Here is a 21,431-nt window from a genome sequence, read left to right on the forward strand (position 1 = left end):
ACTCATTGGCCAAAGTAAGAGAAAAATAAGGCTATTATTCACTTAATTTGAGTTCCAAAGGATACACTGGCCTCAATTTTCATGTATTATTTAAAAAAAAAAAAGAGTGTGATAACTATATACCTATTTTTTTTCTTAATGACAGTATTTGGTAGTAATAATTTAGTCTATCATAGTGTTTGGTTGGATTTAAGTCACAAAACTAAATTTTTCCCCTTCTCTATTAAGGAACAGGCCTACTTCCTTGAGGTGAGTTGATTGTACTATAATTATATCTTTAATCTAAATTATTTAATAAAGAGAAAATCTCAGATATCATATTTCTTTTAATCTTTACATAGGGAATTACAACAAAATTTTAAATGTTTTTATTTTATTTTTTTCTAATTCCAGCAGAGAACACATATTTTCCACCTAAATATATAAAGAATAATGTTAATACAGAGAAACAAGTGAAATGTTACATCAGATCAACAACAAAGGCACCTATTCCAAAATTACAGAGAAGGAAACAAATATTTTGGCCCCAAAACTCTAGTGTTTGGAAGAAGCACTGGGCTGGAATGAGAAAATTATTTTCTCTAATTCTAGTATTTCTGAAAGCTACCTGTATTGACCTTGGGTGAGGGGTCCTTCCTTTAAACTAAGTATGTTTATGGAATATTAAATGCCAAGGCTAAATGGCAAAAATTATTCTTCACAGTCCAAATGTCCACGAATTTATAAATTATGTAATAATTTAATAAAATTCACACTACAGCTTTCTTCTAGGCTCTGGTAATTGGACCTGTTCTGAATAATGCAGGTTCTTAGAGTTCAATCTTAAAGAGTGATCTTAAAAAATTGCTGTATTCATTGCTCCTTGGGCACCCTAAAAGAGCCCTTTCCAAAAGGTTTTTCACTATGATCCACCCATAGAGAAGAGTTTGAATTCTCTTTTTATCTCACAGATTAATCATCTTTTCTGATGCTAACAACTATGTCAGAAATGAATGAAATGATTCATTGTTAGAGATTCAAAGCAGCTATTGCTCATACACTGTTGCTTTTCATTTGTCTTTGCTTTTAGCCTTTCCAACAGCGTGGTGCCTATCCTTATGCTGCTTGGTATTATCCTTCACAAATCATGCAGTATATTCCTTACTCACCATTCTACGACATCAATAAACCCATCGCCTCTGAGAACGATGAAAAAACTGACATTATGCCAGATTGGTGGTAAGCTTATTTAAATTACTTTATATTGCTGTTCTACCAAAGGAAATAAAAGAAAATCACTTATAGAACAAACCATAAAAACAGATTTAGAATAGACATAGAAAATCAGTGCTTAGTGCTTCATACTAGAATTTTCTGAAATGGAAATTGGTATTACTTTCTGGCATCTATGGCTAATATTAATCCATTACTCAGGAACATATGGAGCAGTAATATCTATTTTATAAGTGAAATTCATTCCTATAAGTGTAGGGAAAAAACTTCTCCCCAAATTAAAAATATAAAGAGCTCTAATATTAATTCAATTTTATGGTTTTTGCACTTCTACTATTCTTTAAATACCTTCCTTTTGGTTACACCCATGATATACATAAGAATGTAGAATAGGGAATAGGGCATAGATTTTTCATATCTAGTAGTCCTAAATTTAAATTCAAATTCTGGCCTTTTGCTTACTTGAAATAATATGCTTATTTTTTATAACTCTGAAGGTGATTAAACATAATAATAATTATTAAGTATAGTGCTGGGAAAATAGAAAAAAATAAGTAGCAGTCATTTTTTTTGATTTAGTAAAATTTCTGCTGATTACATCATCACATAATTTTAACAATTTTTGTCCCTTCAGAAAACTTAAGTGAATTCTCAGGAACTCCATAATTATGGCCTTTGGTAAGTTTGGAAATTACCTGTCTAACCATTGATCCTATTTCCATGAGACAAAGATATGATTGTAGAGTCTTAAGTTTTTGTTTTGTTTTGTCTTGGTTCCTGAAGTCTACGTACTTATGAATACATTAACACTTAGATAATAATTAAATTGGCTTGCACATTTGAAAATTTTTGTTTCATAATCATATTATATTTAAATAACAACTTAAAATTACCTAATTTTAACTAATATAATTTATAATATCGAAACTCCTATGCAAGTACAGGAGTGTGGATGTTACTAATTTTCCATGAAGATGTAACTTTGAGACTCTGGTGAACACAACAGTGGGGTCCTGTTCTTTATGTTCACTGTAATAGAAATCCTTAACTAGTCATATAGTAAAACCAAGTATTTGTCTGTCAACAGGCCAACAGACTGAAATGTCTACAGATTTGTTTTAATTACCATCATCCACTATTGGAGCTTCTAAGTGTGTGTGTGTGTGTGTGTGTGTGTGTGTGTGTGTGTGTGTGTTCCCTCGCCAATGGTGAAAACTTCCCTTTGAACATATCAAACTAAGATCAAAATGATAACCCTCTGAACTATGTGGAAGCTCTTTCTTCTAATTGCCTTACTGGAAAAGAAAATACACATCTAGCAATAAATTGTCTCCAAAACTGAAATATCGGGAGCAATGGATATGTAACAGGAAAGCACAAACAACATGAGTTTCATCTTAAGATGAAGAGAAAATGACTATTAAATATATCATAACATAATGGTGTCTATTCTTTCAAAAATACGTAATATAATTAACCACATATTTCTTTTTCTATTTACAGATGTGACTGAAAATTTCGTTCTCTAAATTTCTCCTGTCTACTATGTAAAACCTTCCTATCCAAAGGTGTTGACTGTTATTTTAGAATAACAGAACACTCCTAAATTGAAGGCAGTCTTTCTACGTGAGTTCTTCACTGCCTATTACATAGGATGCCATTATTTTCCTTAAGCTAAATTTTCCTAACAGTTCATTGTCTGCATTCCAGTTGTATCATGCCAGTATGAAGGCCACTGACTCAGAGCATATTAAAGTCTTTACTAAATTTCTATTAAGGAAATTTTGTTCAAAACATCTTTAAATTGCTTCTTTTGTAAGTGCCATCATTTCAAATAATTATGTGCAGTGACTGAGATTTTTTCTTTTCAATAAATTACATTTTAAGGCATAATCCATGTTTTCTGTCATTCTTCCATTCAGCAGTACTTACACAATTCTCAAAGAGTCTTTATGCATGTAACATTTTCTTTTCATTAAATTTTTTATGACACTTTCAATCACATTTTAATGAAAAAATACAAAAATGTCACTTCTGCTTGATGGTGAACTGATTGTAATCTGGGTCCAAGATCTTACATTTGAAGTCAGCTGTTTATAGAATATTTTCCATGAGGACATAAAATATTTCCCAGAGAGGAAGAGCAACGTGGCAGTTGTGGTCAGACTGGACATTTGAACAACCTTGTTATATAATTTATTTATGTCGTCAGGACCTGTTTGGACACAACATTTGATTATACCTGCGTTTATAGCTAGATGAGTTAGAAACCATTTAAATGGTCATCTCCACACACATGGTCGTCTAGTATCCATAGTGGGCTGGGCTGTTCGGTGTCCTCTAGACCCAAACGAGGAACTATTTCTCAAAATGACAATACTTGTTTGCTCTGATATTCTCAAAGCACCAGATGAGATTTACTTTTTTAAAAAATTAGATCTATTGGGGTGACAATGGTAGTAAAATTACATAGGTTACAAGTGTACAATTCTATAATACATCCTCTATATCTCACATTGTGTGCTCACCACCCAGAGTCAGTTCTCCTTCCACACTCATATATTTGACCCCCTTTACCCTCTTTTACCATCCTCCCTCAGCCTTACCCTTGAGATTTACTTTTTAATCCAATCTTTCATTACCCTTTAAGAACCATTGTACTACAAGGCTACAGTAATCAAAACAGCATGGTACTGGCATAAAAACAGACCCATAGATCAATGGAACAGAATAGAGAGTCCAGAAATAAATCCATGCCTATATGGCCATTTAATCTATGACAATGGAAGCAAGAATGTACGGTGGGGTAAAGACAGTCTATTCAATAAATGGTGCTGGGAAACCTGGACAGATACATGCAAAAAGATGAAGCTGGATCACCTCCTTATACCACATACAAAAATAAATTCAAAATGGCTTAAAGATTTAAATGTAAGATCTGAAACCATAAAATTCCTAGAAGAAAATATAGGAAGAAACTTCACAGACATTACCCGGAGTAAGATTTTTACTGATATATCCTCTCGCACGAGGGAAGTAAGAGAAAAAATAAACATGTGGGATTACATCAAACTAAAAAGCTTTTTCACAGCAAAGGAAACTATCAATAAAACAAAAAGGGATCCTACTGAATGGGAAAAGATATTTGCCAATGATATATCTGATAAGGGGTTAATATCACAAATTTATAGAAAAACTCACTCAACTCAACTCCAAAAAAACAAACAACCCAATTAAAAAATGGGCAGAGGACATGAAGAGACATTTTTCTAAAAAGGACATACAGATAGCAAACAGACATATGAAGAAATGCTCAACCTCACTAACCATTAGAGAAATGCAAATAAAAACCACAATGAGATACCACCTCACCCCAGTCAAGATGGCTATCATCAATAAATCGACAAACAACAAGTGCTGGCGTGGATGTGGAGAAAAGGGAACACTGGTACACTGTTGGTGGGAATGCAGATTGGTGCAGCCACTATGGAAAACAGTATGGAGTATGGAGGTATCTCAAAAATCTGAAAATGGAACTACCTTATGATCCGGCAATCCCACTCCTAGGTATCTATCCGGAGAAATCCAAAACTCCAATTCAAAAATCTTTATGCAGTCCTATGTTTATTGCAGCACTATACACAATAGCCAAGACATGGAAACAACCGAAATGCCCATCGGTAGATGACTGGATTAAGAAACTGTGCTACATTTACACAATGGAGTATTACGCAGCCATAAAGAAGAAAGAAATCTTACCATTTGCAACAACATGGATGGACTTAAAGAACATTATGTTAAGTAAAATAAGTCAGACAGAGAAAGACAAACACTATATGATCTCACTTATATGCGGAATCTAAAGAAAAGAATAAGTAAATGAACTAATCAGAGACAGTTTTGGAAACATGGAGAGAAAACTGAGGGTTGCTAGAGGGGCGGGGGGGTGGGGATAAGGGGAAGGTGAGAGGTTTAGAAAATAGTCGGTAAGCACAAGATGGCCACGGGGTTTTGAAAATTAATTTGGGGAATGTACAGAGGGATAGTGGATGGGGGGAGGGGGGTTCACACAGTGTGAGGGATATAAATGATAAACGTCTAAGTTTTGCTTTGTCTTGTGCACCTGAAACTAATAAAAAAAAAAAAGAACCATTGTATCCATCAGACCATAACATACAAGAGCGAAGTCCTCTTGCACCACAGCCTAAACCATCTAGGTGGTCATTAGTTGTTCTACATCTTACTGATTATATCAGTAAGATGGGTGATATATATCACCCAAACATTTTATATATATATTCAGTAAGAGCTTTCTTTTGATTTTCAAGGCAAAAAAATTAATTTTGGATGACATATATCACCAAACATTAATTTGTTTCCCTTGAAAATCAAAAGAAAGCTCTTTAGCCCTGGTTCTTCTGCTGTCTCCCAGTGTTAGGAAGTACAAGGTGAAACAATTTGTTTTTCAGTCTAGAAAAGGTTTATCAACATACTCAGACTATTGGACCTTCAGGAAATTAATGAAGGGTACAGGTCCCTGTGTCTTCATAAAATGTATCTCTCAGCTTCTGTCATCATGTCACTTCCCAAGGTATCAAGGGTACTTGATATGTCTTGTGTCATGGACCCCATGGAAACAAAGTCATCAATTTAATGAATGCATGTTAAACCATAGGATGATAAGACAGTTACTTTTCCTGCAGACTAAATTGTGGCACAAGACTAGAGTAGATCTGTCCTTAAAACTGTCCCATGATGTGGAAATCTCTATTAGGTAAGATAAAAGCAAACCATTTCTGGTTTACTTTCTTATTTTTCTTTAGTTTTAAAGTCAGAATGGAGAAAAATGCATTTATCAAGTTACTAGCTATAAAGCAAATATTAGGAATTTTTCTGACACCATATTTGAAATATCACCTGTAGTAGGTATTATCAACCACCTCATTAAATTTGCAATAATCCATTGTTGTTCTCCAAGAAGTTATTGCAACCATATTATATGCTGATCACTCAGGCAGGAATGCTTGGGGGAACAGAGAGTGCACCTGCAGCCTGAATTCTGCTCTCTCCCAAGACTTGCAGTGAGCTCCTGGCTGCATCTGCAGCCTGTCTCTGCTCTTCCCCCTTCACTCCTTCCCTGTTCACCCCAATTCACCTACCTTTAAATATTCGATGCGAACATCTCTCAGACATGTTTGTGTGTAGTGCAGGTTATCTTTGTTGAATTATAGCTGTTAACTTGTAACTTCAAGGGAAAGATCAAGGGGGATCCCCTTACACCACTGTGTTTCTGTCACCTCAAAAGCAAATGGGGAAATAGAATAATAATATAAATCATTATTTTTGCATCTTTTGGTGTTTAATAGTTACTGAAATTCCCATAGATATGCAAAATTATTACTAAGTTATAGAAGGAAACACAAGAATGATTTCTATTCAGTATTTTTTGGCCACCTTACTCCATACATCAGGGAGGTAGTACGGGGATTAGACCAATTTCTAAGTATATCCATTTAAAGTATACAATCTGAACTGAGGACTTACCATGAATGGTTTAACTATCACTAGACTTAAAAGGAGGAAAACTCTATGGCAACACCAATTATTAATTGACTCAAAGAAATCCCAACATGAACAACAGATTATCATGATATCCTCCACTCCAAGTAATGAGTAGTAAGACACAGAAGGGATCACAGAGTTGGTAAGATCAGACAGTTCCTTTTCTCCAGGTAAATGCCCCAAAACTCATATGTTGAAGACAAGGACTAGGGTTGGTAATATGATGTCATAGTAGAATTCTTTCAACAGAATTTTGACTTTTCCTTTATTCAAAGCATATAGATTCATAAAAAAAAAATCTTATTTGGAAAGTGGGGGTTTCCAAATAAGCTATCTGATGGTAGCTTGAGCCAGATTTCTGTTCACCAGACATATTCTGTTCACCAAATATTTTTATATTTATATATCAAAATCATCCTGATGAGACTGCAATTAAATTTTTCCTAGGGATATAATGATTATCCTCACACAGAGATCAATTCTGGTTTGATAATTTCTCATGCAATAATTACCCTTCCACTACATCTCTGGAAATTTTAATTCTCACCTTGCTTCAGGAGTTTACCTGCTGTCACTTGGTTTGGTGACATTAGGCTCTTTCCACCTTCACTGGGGTCAGAAATGAAATTTCAAATACGGTGTGCCTCTGACTAGAGTTCTCAGTCAAACATGGGTAGGCAGAACAGACTTTTATAAAAATCTATTCTTCATGGAAAAGATTAAAGGATAGTCATCTATGTTTTGTCTGTAGACATGGGGGAAGTAATGTGTTATTAGAATTAAGCATATTTATCTACAGACATTTTTTAGTGTTTCCCTTTTCATTATGGTTACCAACCTGCCTTATAGAGCCCAACAAGTAACACAAGTGAGTTAAAAAATGAATGCAAAAAAATGTTATTGATAGTGCCCTGAAGAATATATGTGGTCTGACAATTAAGTTCGTGATCTTGTTGCAATGATGTTGCTAACCTTTTTTTTGTTGTTGTTATCAGAGGGATTATTCATAATGAATTTGTACCAATTGGACAAACAGTTAACCAAGTTTACTATTTGAAAGTGCTGAAAAGGCTACATGAAAAAGTTAGATGACCCGGACTTTTAGCCAACAATTCGTGGCTCTTGCATCACAACAATATACCAACTCACTGTCTGTGAGGGAGTTTTTAGCCAGTAAATAAATAACTTATTGGAACTCCCTCACTGCTCACCTGATCTGGCCTGCAATGACTTCTTTCTTTACCCAAAGATAAAGGAAATATTGAAAGGAAGACATTTTGATGACATTCAGGACATCAAGGGTAATATGACAACAGCTCTGATGGCCATTCTAGAAAACGAGTCCCAAATTGCCTTGAAGAGTGGACTAGGCACTGGTGTTGGTGCATAGCTTCCCAAGGGGAGTACTTCAAAGGTGACCATAGTGATATTCAGCAATGAGGTAGTAGCACTTTTCCTAACATGAGTTCATGAATTTAATTGCCAGAACTTTTATATGTCTTTCCCTTCCACTATTGCTTCCAATCTATCTTTGCCATGCAGAAATACATACATCTAGTGTTACCAGATATTGAGACTCATAGGAGGAACTAGAAATATGAGTTGGCGTGTAAAATCTGATTTTTTAATTTGGCCTAATTTCTTAAAATCCAAAACGCACATTCCCCTTCTCATTGTTGGCCAGATTTAGCCTCTAAGACACTAGTCTATAAATTCTGCTGTACATTAAGGAAAGAACTTTCTAGATGTTTTATCCTTACTTCTAGCACATATCAAGGTTGACTCCTGGTGAAGCAAAAGTGAGCAGTGAGAAATTAAGATAACCAATAGCTACAGCAAGCAAAGACACCATGATTTTACCACAAAAAAGAGGCACATTGAGAGTTTCAGGAGTATATGGGAGTTGGGGGTTCTTTAAATCTTTCATGTCTTCCAATATATTTTATTCCCCCCTCCCCAATAATAGGGACTCTACCAAGTTTGTGAATTCCTGTCATTTTCGTGATTATAGATTGAATGTCTTTATCTCCTCTAAATTCATATGTTGAAAGCTTAATCCCAAATGTGATGATATTCAGAGGTGGGGATATTTGGAGGCAATTAGGTCATAAGGGTGGAACCCTCATGAGTATGATAAGTGCCCTTATAATGAAAGATTTGAGAGAAATAATTTCTCTCTCTCTCTCTCTCTCTCTCTCTCTCTCTCTCTCTCTCTCTCTCTCTCTCTGCCATGTGAGTATCTATCAAGAACATGACCATCTGCAAGCCAGCAAGAGGGCCTTCACCAGACATAGAATCTTTTGGCACCTTGACTTTGGACTCCCAGCCTCCAGAACTGTGATAAATAAATATTTGTTGTTTAAGATATTCAGTCTATGATATTTTGTTATGGAAGACTGAAATATTAATTGTGTACTTCAAAAACCAATCTTGGATTTTTTTTTGTTCAAAAACTTAAGCTCTATGGCCATAAGCAGTGAAAGATCCACTAGCATAGGACCACCATAACATATAAGAATTTGATTCTATTCTGTCAGTAATCTCATGGTGCCAAGTGATGTAAATAAGTATTATTTCAAATTAGGCCTCAAAACAAGAAAATAATTTATTAGTTCATGCAACTGAAAATTCAAGAGTAAAGTACAGTTGGATTTGGGAACTTGAAATTGGCCATTAACCCTTTTGATTATCCTTCATGATCACTCCTCTTTGGACTAATTTAATTTGCAGGTGATAGGAAAGATAGTTTGCTCACATCTCAGAGCTTTATGTTCACTCAGGTCCTAATCCCAGAGGAAGTGAGAACACTGCAGCTTCCTTGGTTCATCCATCAATAGAAGCATGCTCATTGGCTCTGCTTGGATCAAGGACATCTCCCTTTGGATAAGGGATCGTGGTATCATGATATTCCTGGACTGAATATATGCTCATTTCTTCATCCAAGAGTCATGAAACTCTTTTTCCTACATTTTAAGACACATAAAATAATTGTAGAAGTTCAAAATTAAATATTTTACATCATTTGAGCTTTCATCATTTTTCAAAAATTTCTTCTTTGGAGACTAATTTTCAATGTTTTCCTATTTGCAAGCTTTGCTTTTAATAATTTCAGTAAAGCAGACATTTTTGTTTCTCTTTGATACTCTACTTGTTAAATAATTTGATCAAAGATTTCCAACTGATTTTTGAACAAAATGTAAACAAAATCGGTATTGCTCAACATATTAACTTGCTAGGGCTGCTACAACAAAGTACCACAACTTGGGTGCTTAAAACAACAGAAATTTCTTCTCTCATAGTCTGGAGGCTAGAAGTCTCAAATCAATTGGTTGATAAGGCCATGTGTCCTCTGAAGCCTCTAGAGATCCTTCCTTGACTCTTTCTAGCTTCTGGTAGCTGCTGGCAAACCTTGGCATCCCTTAATTTGTGGCTGTATCTTGTAATGCATCACCCCAATTTCTGCTTCTGAACATCTTTGCATGAACATCTTTTCTTTGTGTAGATATTTGTCCAAATTTCCCTTTTCTTATAAAGACAACTATCATTGGACTTAAAGCACAGTCTAATCCAGTGTGACCTTATTTTAACTTGATTACATCTACAAGAAGATGGAATCGAGTATACAAATGTAGGAGTTGGTCGAGGGATAATTTATCACAATGAAACAATTATTCTCTAGTCAGAGACAATGAATATCAGTGTCATGTAAGTCAGGTTCTTGGACATTACTGGCTAAAACCACGTATCCCAGCTCATTCTGATTGCGGTACTAGCTCTTGCTGTTCTGATATAAGTGGAATCAATAATGTTGGAACAACAGGGAACACTTATCATGTACTGTGCAGTGCACCTAATCACATTAAAACTTCAATAAAATCCTTTGAATCAACTATTTTATAGATGTGGAAATTGAAGCTCTAAAAGTAATTTTCAAAGCACCACTTAGCTACTATGTTGCAAAGCTGTGAATCAGATTTCACATCTGAAGCTTTTCTCCCTCGGGTGACCTTGAAATTTTACATTTGACGCTTGGTATTTTTGTGAGTGAAAAGCACAGGTGTAATAGTATAACTGGCCAACAAGTGTAAACCATGACTTTCTAGAGTGAACACAACGTGTGAGCACCCTTTTTCCTCCACTTTTTTGATATATTTTAATATTTCATTCAAAGCATTCCATTTAATTTCAATTCTTCCATGATTATTTTTAACAACAGTGATAATCTTAAATTAAAATTAAAGAGGCCAATTAGGTTTGAAAAATTATAATAAAGACAGGAAAACTTAAATATGCATAAAGGATTAATTTATTGAAATGACTGGTTAGGAAACAATAATAATAATAAGCACAATTCCAGAAATAATTTTTATACATATTTTTGATATGGTTATGGTACTTCCAACTCAAAATTGAACTCCTGTGGCATTTGTTGAATTAAAATTTGGACAATAGAGGTTATGATCAAATTCAAATTAAGATGAATGTTACATAATACATATAATAAATAAATAAATACATTTTCAATTTTTCCACTTGGAGTCATTTAAAAATTATTAATTTTGGTAACACGATACAAAGATTGAAAAGATGTCATATTTCCAGTCACAGTCAATTCTGAGGAATAGAAAACAAATATAGAATTAATTATGTTATCTGATATAACTATTAATCTCTCCTCATTTGTAATTTCTATGTGACTAATTCATAACAGGAATTTATTACAAATGTACCATGTTGTGCCCTACCTTGCATATAAATATCTCCTAAAACCAAATAGCAGCTCACTTGGAATTGTTTCAGTGAAATGTCTAGTCTACCATGATCACAAAAATATTTGTATCTTTAGAATTCCAAAGCTACATTTTCTCCCATTTTTAATCCTCACACTTGGCCTAATTAATTTTATTTTGACCCATAAACTGAAGGACAATATGTGAATATTAAATGAGATTAAAAACAATTGAAGCTTATGGAACCTAAGGTATAAATGTGAATGCAAGTTGATTTTTTAAAAAAACTCAAACATATTTACATGATAGTATAAGAAACTATTTTCAGATTTTCCTAAAAATGATGATAATAAAGCAAAAGGATATAGGCATTTGAAAGCAAACCAATTAAATATTTCAATAGCATATAATTAAAATTAAAATTATTTGAAACACTAACGATATATAACTTCAGGTTAGTAAATAATTGTCAGCTATTTAGATGTCCATGACACATTGATAATAAACAACTTGGTATATTGATGGAGTTTGTTGCTATCTTGGGCTTATCCAGGAGAATGAAATATAAAAAAGTATTAACTATAAACATAATCAGCCTAATCTCCAAACTCCCAAAACTTACCAAAAGTGTGGAGGGAATATTAATTTTGACATCCTCTTAGACCTTTAAAAAAGAAAAAAAAAAAAGAATAAATAAATACATAATTCACTTTCTGGCAAGAATACTTTTCCTAAAAATTCTATGAGTAATGAAATAAGCCTCTCAATTGTTTGCCTTCACATGTACATATATCAAAAAGAAGATATGAAATCAGGGATGTGGGGCATAGATGTGCACAAGGAAAACTTCAAAGCTCTAGATAATATTAAACCTTCTGTATTCCAAACACAGATTATCAAATTTAATTCTCTCTTTAGTATGCCTTAATCCTCTATTTATATTTGTAACAGACTGATTAAATCAGAATCTCTGAAATAACTTCTTCCCAATACTCTATATAGAAAAATCAGAATAGTTATATCCAAATCTCTGTCAGTGGGCATAGACATTGGAATTTGAGGGGGAAAAAAAGTCCTCTAGGTATTCCATTGTGTAGCTAGTGTTGAGAATCAGTGATCTAAACTATGTACACTTGATCCATTCATTATTCATCTATAATTTTATACTGGATTTCTCACTTCTTCTAGTATCATATATGCATCATGAATGAAGCAGCAGAGTTAGTAAATTTGGACTTACTTGTTGTACGTTGTAAACTGGGGTAAGTGGCTGAGTCATAGGATAGAACTGGCGGGCAGGGTCAAGCAGAGGCTCTTGGTACAGGAGGGCTTGGACAGATATATCTCTCTGGGGGTAGGCCATCATTTGCTGGGGAAGAGGCAGGACTTTGGGCTGAGGAAGGGAGAGCAGGGCCTGAGGAGGAAGCATGGGAGTCTGAAGAAGAGGCTGAGGGATCTGGTGCATCACGGACTGGAGCAGAGGCAGAGGAAGGTGTGGATTTTTGAGATCAGTGAGATTTGGGATTTGACGTTCAAAAAATGGCATCACTTTGCGCTTAGGAAAGATGGCCTCCTTAGCTTTGGTGACTTCCATCATCTCAGGCTGAAAGAAAGGCAGCACCACAGCAGGCTGAGCAAGAGGCAGGACATTTTGTGGAAGGATAGCGTAAGGGATGGGCTCAGCGTAAGGATAGACTAGAGGCTGTGGCTGAACAAAGGGCTGAGCTTTATCCTGGCGTTCATCCTGGAACAAAGGAAAAAGAATCTTTGAGTCTATGATACTGCTATAATTGTCATTCATTATAATTATCCTCTTCTTTTTTGATCATAACTGAGTGAGAAGAGAGAAAGAAAATCTTTTACTTATGTCGGTTAAGAAATTATTTGGGGACATGAGAAGACTAATGAGTTAAATACTCATTGAGGGATTTCTCATTAACTTCCTTCAAAGGTGAACACAGATCAAATGGGAATTTCAAAACTTGTTTCTCTTTTTCTTGAGTTGTCTTCGATAGCTGTAGCCGCATACTCTGGTATTCAACATAATATGTTGAAAATAGACCAAATTGTTTCTGTATAATAAGGAAGATCTATTTTGAAAGGCTTAGAAAAATAACTCCAAGATTTAATTTTGTTTTAATGAAAAGTAAATATTCATTTGTGGTTTAATTCAAGGAGTTATTCAACACCAGCCAACTTCTAGCACTACTTTCCTTGGTAGAAGGTAGTTATGGTGAGTCTTGAAAGAAGCATCAATTTGTAAATTCAATTTGATTTAGTAAAATATTTGCTGTAAGTTCCAAACAAACCAACCACATGGATAAAACAGGGAAGCTGAAATATTACAATTAGATAAATATGTTAACACACATGTAGTTCAACTAAATAATGAATTTTATGTTGTCTAAGAAAATCTTTATTTTTAAGTAAGCTCTAATACTTAGTAACTGTGTGATTTGTCACACAATTGTGTAGTCGATTGTTCTGTACCTCACTTCTCTCATCTGTGTAATGGAGATTCTTTTATGAACACCATGTACTCATAAACATTAATATAAAACCTACAAAATGTTAATGTAAAATCATTGAATATTTACAGTGTGCTAACTTAGCAACCGTAGGGGTTTATGAATATTCTCAATTTACAGATGAAGAAACTGAAATACAGAGAAACTTGGGGCCAAGGTATGCAGCTAATAACTGATAAAATTAGGATTGGTACCATATTGCCTTCCTATTCTTTCATTAGCATATCCATCCTGAGAATAGGGGGATCCTAGTTCCCAACCTGGAGATGTTTCTAGTAGTGTGCATTTATGGAAAACACATACACCATTAGTAAAGTGGGAAAATCAGTAATCATTCTTAAGTTTATTCTATACTCAGCAAGTTGATTATGAGTTTAAAAAATGTATTTATGTCTTGAAAATATATTTACTTAATGAAACTGGCTTTTATTTTATTAATATTCTTTAAACTGAGCATACACATATTTTGTATGTATTCTATTTTATAATAATTTTAGAAATATACTCATCATGAATAAATTACCTCTCTTTGCTGCTGTTTCTCTTGTTCAGACTTCTCATGTTTCTGCTAAAAAGCAAATCACATAAAAGGGAATGTTATCATCTGTAAAAATTAAATGTAGGAAATTTTGAAAATATGAACACTTATATATGAGGATTTTACCTTATTGATGTGTGTAATAGATTCCTTCAGAAAAATAAAAATAAAATTAGATTAAGTTTTAATGAATGATTTTTATTTGTTAATATGAATCAGAAAATGAAAGCATTTAACAGGTTAATGTGGACACATTGTTTGATAATGTCATTAAAAACAGGATAATTACTGTAACTTATATGTTTCACTATTCTTTTTAAGCCTATTGTATTAAAGAAATATAGCTGAATGCAGTCAAGATAGAAAAGGAAATTAGTGAATACAGTACAAAATGAATCATTTAAGAGATGCTGATTTTTCTCTATCACTGTTTCCTTTCTATGATAACAAATAACCTCTAATACCCCATCTGATTCTAAAAGAATAATATTTATTAATAATACATTATAGTAACCATTGATAAATTCTGTTAATCATTCTTAATTCATGTGTTATGTTTAGACTTTAAATGAATTATAAGAACTAAATACCTTCCTAAGGACCTGATGATACCCTTATGAAGAGACAAAATATACCAATACACCATTTTAACAGGAGATGACAGGCTCTCCACCAAAAAAGCGGTGCAAAGGTAAATATCTATCTGAGACTCCCAGGCAGATATAGGACTACAAATAAATCTTACTGCCTCTTATTTGCTGAAGTGACTATTGTAATTATGAAATGTGCCTATTTGTATGTCTGCCACCCACTATATTGCCAGCTCTTTTCTGTGGGCATCTGCGTTTCAGTTTGTACCACAGCTCCTAGTTAATATCTGATCCACAGAAGGCACTCAAATGTCAAAACAATGAATGGCATCAGCATAGAGAGAGCTCAAGACAAAAAATGGACTGCACAATTCATTTAAAGACAGTGTGTGGGCGGGGGGGTAGGGGGAGGTGCGTGCATCGACACAATTTCAAATAGCAAGCCAACTTAGAAGGTTCTTGAATACTGAATTCTGACAACATTTATTCCATCCTTAAACATATAATGGAAGTCTACCCCAGAATTCATATGTCAGAACTAGCTGCATTGACTTAAATGCCCTAAAGTAACTCAATAGAAAGATTGTACAGCTTTTTACTGTTCAGAATTTGGGAAATTGCCTCAGAATGAACATTGTCTTACCTCACTGCTTGAAAGGTTTTCTACAGTCTGTAAAGAACAACAACAACAAAAAATCAACCACTGGCTTCTCCTAGATCATCAAAGAATTTATTATTTTATGGTTGAAAAATTTTCTCTGAATAAAAATATCATACCTCACTGGATACACTGAATTCAACATTCTGTAAAGAAAAACGAAAACAAAAACAGAAAAACACCATATTGGTTTCCATAGCTAGCTCATTAGTAAACATTTTTCCTACTTACTTGTTACTTTTTTTATGCAGAGCTATCTCTTTCATAAATTTAAGAAATATATTTTTTATTTATGTTATTTATGTTAATGTCTTTTGTTAGAGCCTTTAACAGGAATTGTTTTTATGTCTTTTATATTTGGTAACTCTAATGGTATATTTTATTTTTACCTGAATGATGAACAATTTTTTATGGGTTATTTTAATTTGTATTAAATAGTTTTTATTATGATTAAAAATATGTTTATGATTATGATTATGGTCTGATATTCTATCCTCTGGATGTCTTTGGATAGACACAGGTAAGATTTGGCCTCATGCCTTAGGGTAAGAGGTATATAAGTTTCATCACGAGAATAAGATATATTTATCTAAGCTGCACATTCACGCAATTGTACTTGTGCAATATTACTTTTAATTTGTTGTTTTTGTCTTCATATTTGTTTCTTCTTGTTCTGTCTGTTGCTTATTGATTTGTTCATTTTTCCATTAGGAACCAGTGGCACAGGTATAGAAAGCATTTAACCCAGTTTTGTGTCTCTATAGGACACTGTTGAAATACTGGGTGAATATAAATGATGTTCTTCGAATTAAAAAAAAAAAGTTGTTAAAATTCTGCTTTATTTGTACACTTAAAATGTTAGATCTCTACACGTGGACAGATAGTCCACTATATGTTAAATATATAGAGATTGTCTTACCTCCCTAGCAAGAGCAAGGGCCACCAGACAGGCGAGGATGAGGACCTTCATGGCTATCAAGTCCTGTGAATGGGAAAATGAGGGAATGGTAATATAGTGGTCAATCTAATATATTTTTTATTTAGGCAGGGCTACTTTTAAAGAATCCAAAGATAATGTAAAATTAAAATGTCTGCATTTTAGAAGAAAACACTAATAGGAGTTTACCATATAACCAAGGTCAAAATCTACTATGGCTCTTTACTCTTACATATCAATTTCATACTTCACTGGCCCACATTCAGATTTTTTCAGTTATCAACCCTACCCCATCTCACATTTTTTCATCTCATTCACTGTACTATGAGGTTTTGGTTTTTTTAAAAGCCAGAAAGAAATTATAAATATTTATAGAAAGCTTTATCAATTGATTCATTTATTCAAAAGTGAATATTTACTTAACACCCTTTATTGCCAGATACTGTCTAGGTGCTAGGATTATAGCGGAGAACAAAATATTAAGGCATCAGCCCTGGTGAGTCCTCAGTTCTATAAGAACGAGATTGATCAAAGGAAATGTATACATAGAAGAAGATCCTACTTTACTTTTACCTTTCTGTTACAGTTTCCATGATTATTTGGTTTAAACATATCTCTTTATTTCCAATAAGACAGATTATTATTTGAGCATTTCTCTTATTTGCTCCATTTATCCAGATGCTTTTGTGAACCGATTTGTTTGTTCTTTTATTTTTCTCTATTTGTACCCACTACACAGTCTTCATCTGCACACACATAATGATGTCTCTTCTCTTTGTGCCATATAACTTTAGAGACCATACACGATGGCTCTTCTTTTCTCTCTGAGGTCTTAATGATTTACCAAAGGATCAGGTTCTCTGGCCCAGTCCCCACTCCAGGCTACCACTTCTTGTAGCATAATATAAAATATATGTTAACAGTTTTGACCAAAAGGTACCAAATGGTTCATTTTTTTAAATTCCTATAATGTTTATGTCCCCAATATCTCGTGACATACAATCTTTAATCCCAAATTTTTAAACTAAATTTTTGAACTCAAAATATTTCATGAAAAAAAGTCCCTAATTCACCTGCAAAATGTTCTTTCCAATATTTGAAAGCTGAAAATAATTTTCTTTATCAGGGAAGAAATATATTTTTCTAGATTTTTCTCATGGGTGCTATATAATTCTTTATTAATTTTACTTTGCTTAACACCTCTATAAATTTCAAAGTAATTTTTCATTGTCAGGTTTAAAAGAAGACTATGTTACACTATTAGACATTATAATGGGTAGGAAAGATTCTATTGTATTTCCTATGTTTTACAATTAGCATTTTATATATCAATTGTAAAGCCAGAACTATGTTATTGACTAATATATTCTAAGGTACTCTTCCTTTCAAATCTTTTTCCTTTGTTTTTTTTTTCCAAGTCATCCTGTCTCTTCTAGAATATTTTTACACAGCAAAATACTTTGTTTCTTTTTAACTTAATTCTGTATTGCGTGTTCATTTTAATATTATTTTGAAATATTATATATCAAACAATAAAGTGAGATGTTGCATTTTGTAAACAAATTTGATGAATATCTTCTTTTTCTAAGGAAAATTACTCATAAACAGTTCAAGTAGTGTAGTGCCTGTACCCAAACAACTCCCACAATTTCTTAACTCAATATGCTACCTCGATAAGCTACCTTGGATAAAGCTTTCCCAATAATTATTCATATCCCATAGAATAATTTAACATATTTGCTTTTATGATCATGGTATATTTAATTAAATTGGAAGATATTTAATTCAGGAAATTGATCTTTTAATATAGCCTGTTAACTAGCCTTGTACTTAAAAATACTGTAACCGCTATTACTACATTTTCTTAGATTCATAAAGCTTATGTGGTCATTATAATTTTTACCAAATATTTATAGACACTTCTACTTCTTTAAATCTAAGTGTTGAAAATAATGTGAGCGCTACTTTAATTACCCTTATTACAAAAACTATACTGAAGCAAATATTTTCTTCAGATATGTCAACTAAGTTTTAAATAAACCTATAGAAGGGATACATCAAATTTATATCTGAAATTCTTACCTTTTATCCAAAGTGGAGGACAAGAAGTGATGGAGGAGCTAAGTGGATGATGGTCTGTCCACTTCTGTGGCTGTTTATATACTGTATTTGATGACATGCTAATTTTGTGGTTTGAAATAAAATCAATAGTGAGTTTCAATTCCAAGAAGTTCACATGGTTAGAAAATGATTTCTGCCTAATATCTGTACCCAGAATTTCTGGGGAAAATTTTAACAAGGGAGCAATTCACATCTGATAAAGGAAATCTGTCCAGGAAACACAACTGTCTAATAACTAAAGACAATTACTGGAGGACACTGACAATCTGGCCCTGTCCCCAAGTTATTGAGGACACAATTAGGTATCTTATGCTCTGGTGGGCCCTCAAGATCTGTTGTGTGAGAATTCTATCTGAGATATGCAGGAGCTTTTCACCAAGAAATTTCATGTTAACTAAGCTGTTGTTAGTGTTTTATGCTGCAACAGAGAAACTGACAACATAAGTCCATGATAGCTTAGTCATGGAAGCCAAATGGCTTAGTTCTCAGGACGGTTTCATTTGGGAACAATAAATCATTTACTTAGAACCAATATTTTGTACATGAGAGGAACAACGTTCTTCTGAAATGGATCATCTCAGAAAAGGTATCTGGATGTCTGGTATAGGGAAAACCCTTGGTAAATCTATTATAAAACTTTTGCTAGATGTCATGGAGACTTAGTTGCCCGATAAATATTGGTTACCTATTTCTCTTTCAAGCATAATATTATACTAGCTTTTGGTTTAAAGTTTGCCAGGCATTATACACTTTTAGATATTATCTTGTTTATTGCCACAAAAACATCATACGGTTGCTCTCCTATCCATATTTTTGTTTAAGAAATTGAGACACCAAAACGTTAAGTAACTTGCCAAAATCAAATTGTTTGTTAATGGCAAAATACTACTTAAAATCAGATCTTTCTCATTACATGTGTTTCTATTTGATTTTATGTAATGCCCATGTCTTAACCTCCTGAGAGTTTGTAACGAAATTTAGCTATCAATTTAACATTTGGGCTTAAACGTGTATGATTTGTTATGTTTGGGTCAGAGGAAAGTGGAACGGGTGTGGGAAGAGGAAGCTGGTCTTTCAGAAATCATTATTTTAGGTGGAACTTAAAAGAATGTGTAAAATTTTGAAAAATGAGTCAATGAGAATAAAGTATCTGGCTGAAGTAAATATAGGTGCCTGAAGAGACAAATACCAACTTTGATGAGTTTTCTATTTTAAGACACACAGAGGTTATATAGTATAATTTACTGTTGTAAGGATTTGACGGAGTCAGATCATGGATGCTTTTGAATTTCAGATACGCAATGTGACATAATTCACTGGAAATAGAAAAGATATTGGAGATTTGAAAGAAAGAAGGATTGTAAAATGTCTTGGGCTGTATGTCTTTAAGGCAATATCTCATGTAACTTAGTAAAGAAGGTTGTTATATCCTGTTATTATACTAGTCTAAGACAAACATTATGGTGACCTCAACTGGAGAGATGGTGCGGGGCATATCAGGCAACAGGAAGACAAACTTATTAAAATATGAGAAATGTGAGAAATCGGGGAAATAGATAAATAGAATATGCCTGGGTATTTGAAAAACCAGCCATGGTATAAACCACCATAAGAAACCAAGCTGAAATGAGAAAGAGGATATCTTACACTTAGTAACTTGGAAAGTGTCTAGGAGGTGTTGTGAATTAAATATGATGCTCAAAGGAGAAATGCAAATGTATAGATGATATTTTTTAAGACAAAGCAATAAATGAACTTCCCCAGAGGAAAAGTGAGAGAGTAATTGTCAAAGACTAGAACTCAAGTATACCCTGTGATTCAGGGACTGGTACAGCAAAGGCAAGTCAGAAAAATACAGAGTATCAAGGAGACGGGAGTAGAGAGTGAGGGGAACCATGGGAGAAAATAGCGAGGAAAAAACAAGTGGAGTCAAGACTGAAAATGCTACACAGATGTGGAATGAGGTGGAAACAAAGAAGATATTTTGGATTTATGGAATTATTATCACGGTAATCATTGAGATATACTCCAATTGGTTCAGAACTAAGGAATGTGGGAGGAATTAAAAGTAGCATTACTCTTCTGACATTTTAGAAAAGGGGGTAAAGATACTTACGGAATGGTATCTGTGACTATGGGGACAACTAGGATCACAGAAAGGTAATTTTTGGATAGAGATTTGTAGCTTAAAAGATACAGGTCAATGGTGAGAAACTGCGGAAACATACCAAAGAGATGGGAATAAACTCATGGAGCAGGTTCCAGAGGATCAGGGTCACAGCCAAAAGACTTAGACCTGTACAGACTGTACCAGTTTCTCTGACACAGCAGAAAAGGAGAAGAAGATGAATAAATATAATACATACTTTGAAATGCAGGGTAGAAAAGTTGACAGTAAATGGTCTTACTTTTGCAATGAGGTGGAGGATTGGGTTTTCAACTTAGTGAGGGAAGTGTTTATGGGTTTGGGATACTTAAAATATCGAACATTATTGGTTAATGTGAAAAATAAAGATGAATAACAAGATCCACAGTAGTAACTAATAACTAGGTGA

The 21,431-nt window shown here is 33.7% G+C and overlaps 1 protein-coding gene and 1 long non-coding RNA gene across 2 annotated transcripts; one reads left to right on the forward strand and one right to left on the reverse strand.

The window, feature by feature from the left end:
- The first annotated feature begins 1,076 nt into the window (after positions 1 to 1,076).
- On the forward strand, positions 1,077 to 3,055 carry LOC141568298 (uncharacterized). The gene is made up of 3 exons (XR_012491420.2): positions 1,077 to 1,218; positions 1,847 to 1,890; positions 2,716 to 3,055. It is a non-coding gene; the product is annotated as an uncharacterized LOC141568298 (long non-coding RNA).
- An 8,052-nt stretch (positions 3,056 to 11,107) lies between these two features.
- CSN2 (casein beta) lies at positions 11,108 to 18,941 on the reverse strand. Its single transcript, XM_074318146.2, has 9 exons — positions 18,838 to 18,941; positions 16,738 to 16,800; positions 15,938 to 15,964; positions 15,804 to 15,830; positions 14,697 to 14,720; positions 14,556 to 14,600; positions 12,745 to 13,248; positions 12,127 to 12,168; positions 11,108 to 11,388 (listed from the first exon to the last, which is right to left on the reverse strand). Exons 2-8 carry the CDS (start codon positions 16,786 to 16,788, stop codon positions 12,163 to 12,165), a joined length of 684 nt encoding a protein of 227 aa, XP_074174247.2. The 5' UTR covers positions 16,789 to 16,800; positions 18,838 to 18,941; the 3' UTR covers positions 11,108 to 11,388; positions 12,127 to 12,162.
- Between the last annotated feature and the right edge of the window lie 2,490 nt (positions 18,942 to 21,431).

This window comes from Rhinolophus sinicus, chromosome 1 (genome assembly GCF_057876585.1).
Source record: "Rhinolophus sinicus isolate RSI-liver-muscle chromosome 1, RSI-T2T, whole genome shotgun sequence".
In the NCBI taxonomy this organism is placed as follows: Eukaryota; Metazoa; Chordata; class Mammalia; order Chiroptera; family Rhinolophidae; genus Rhinolophus; species Rhinolophus sinicus.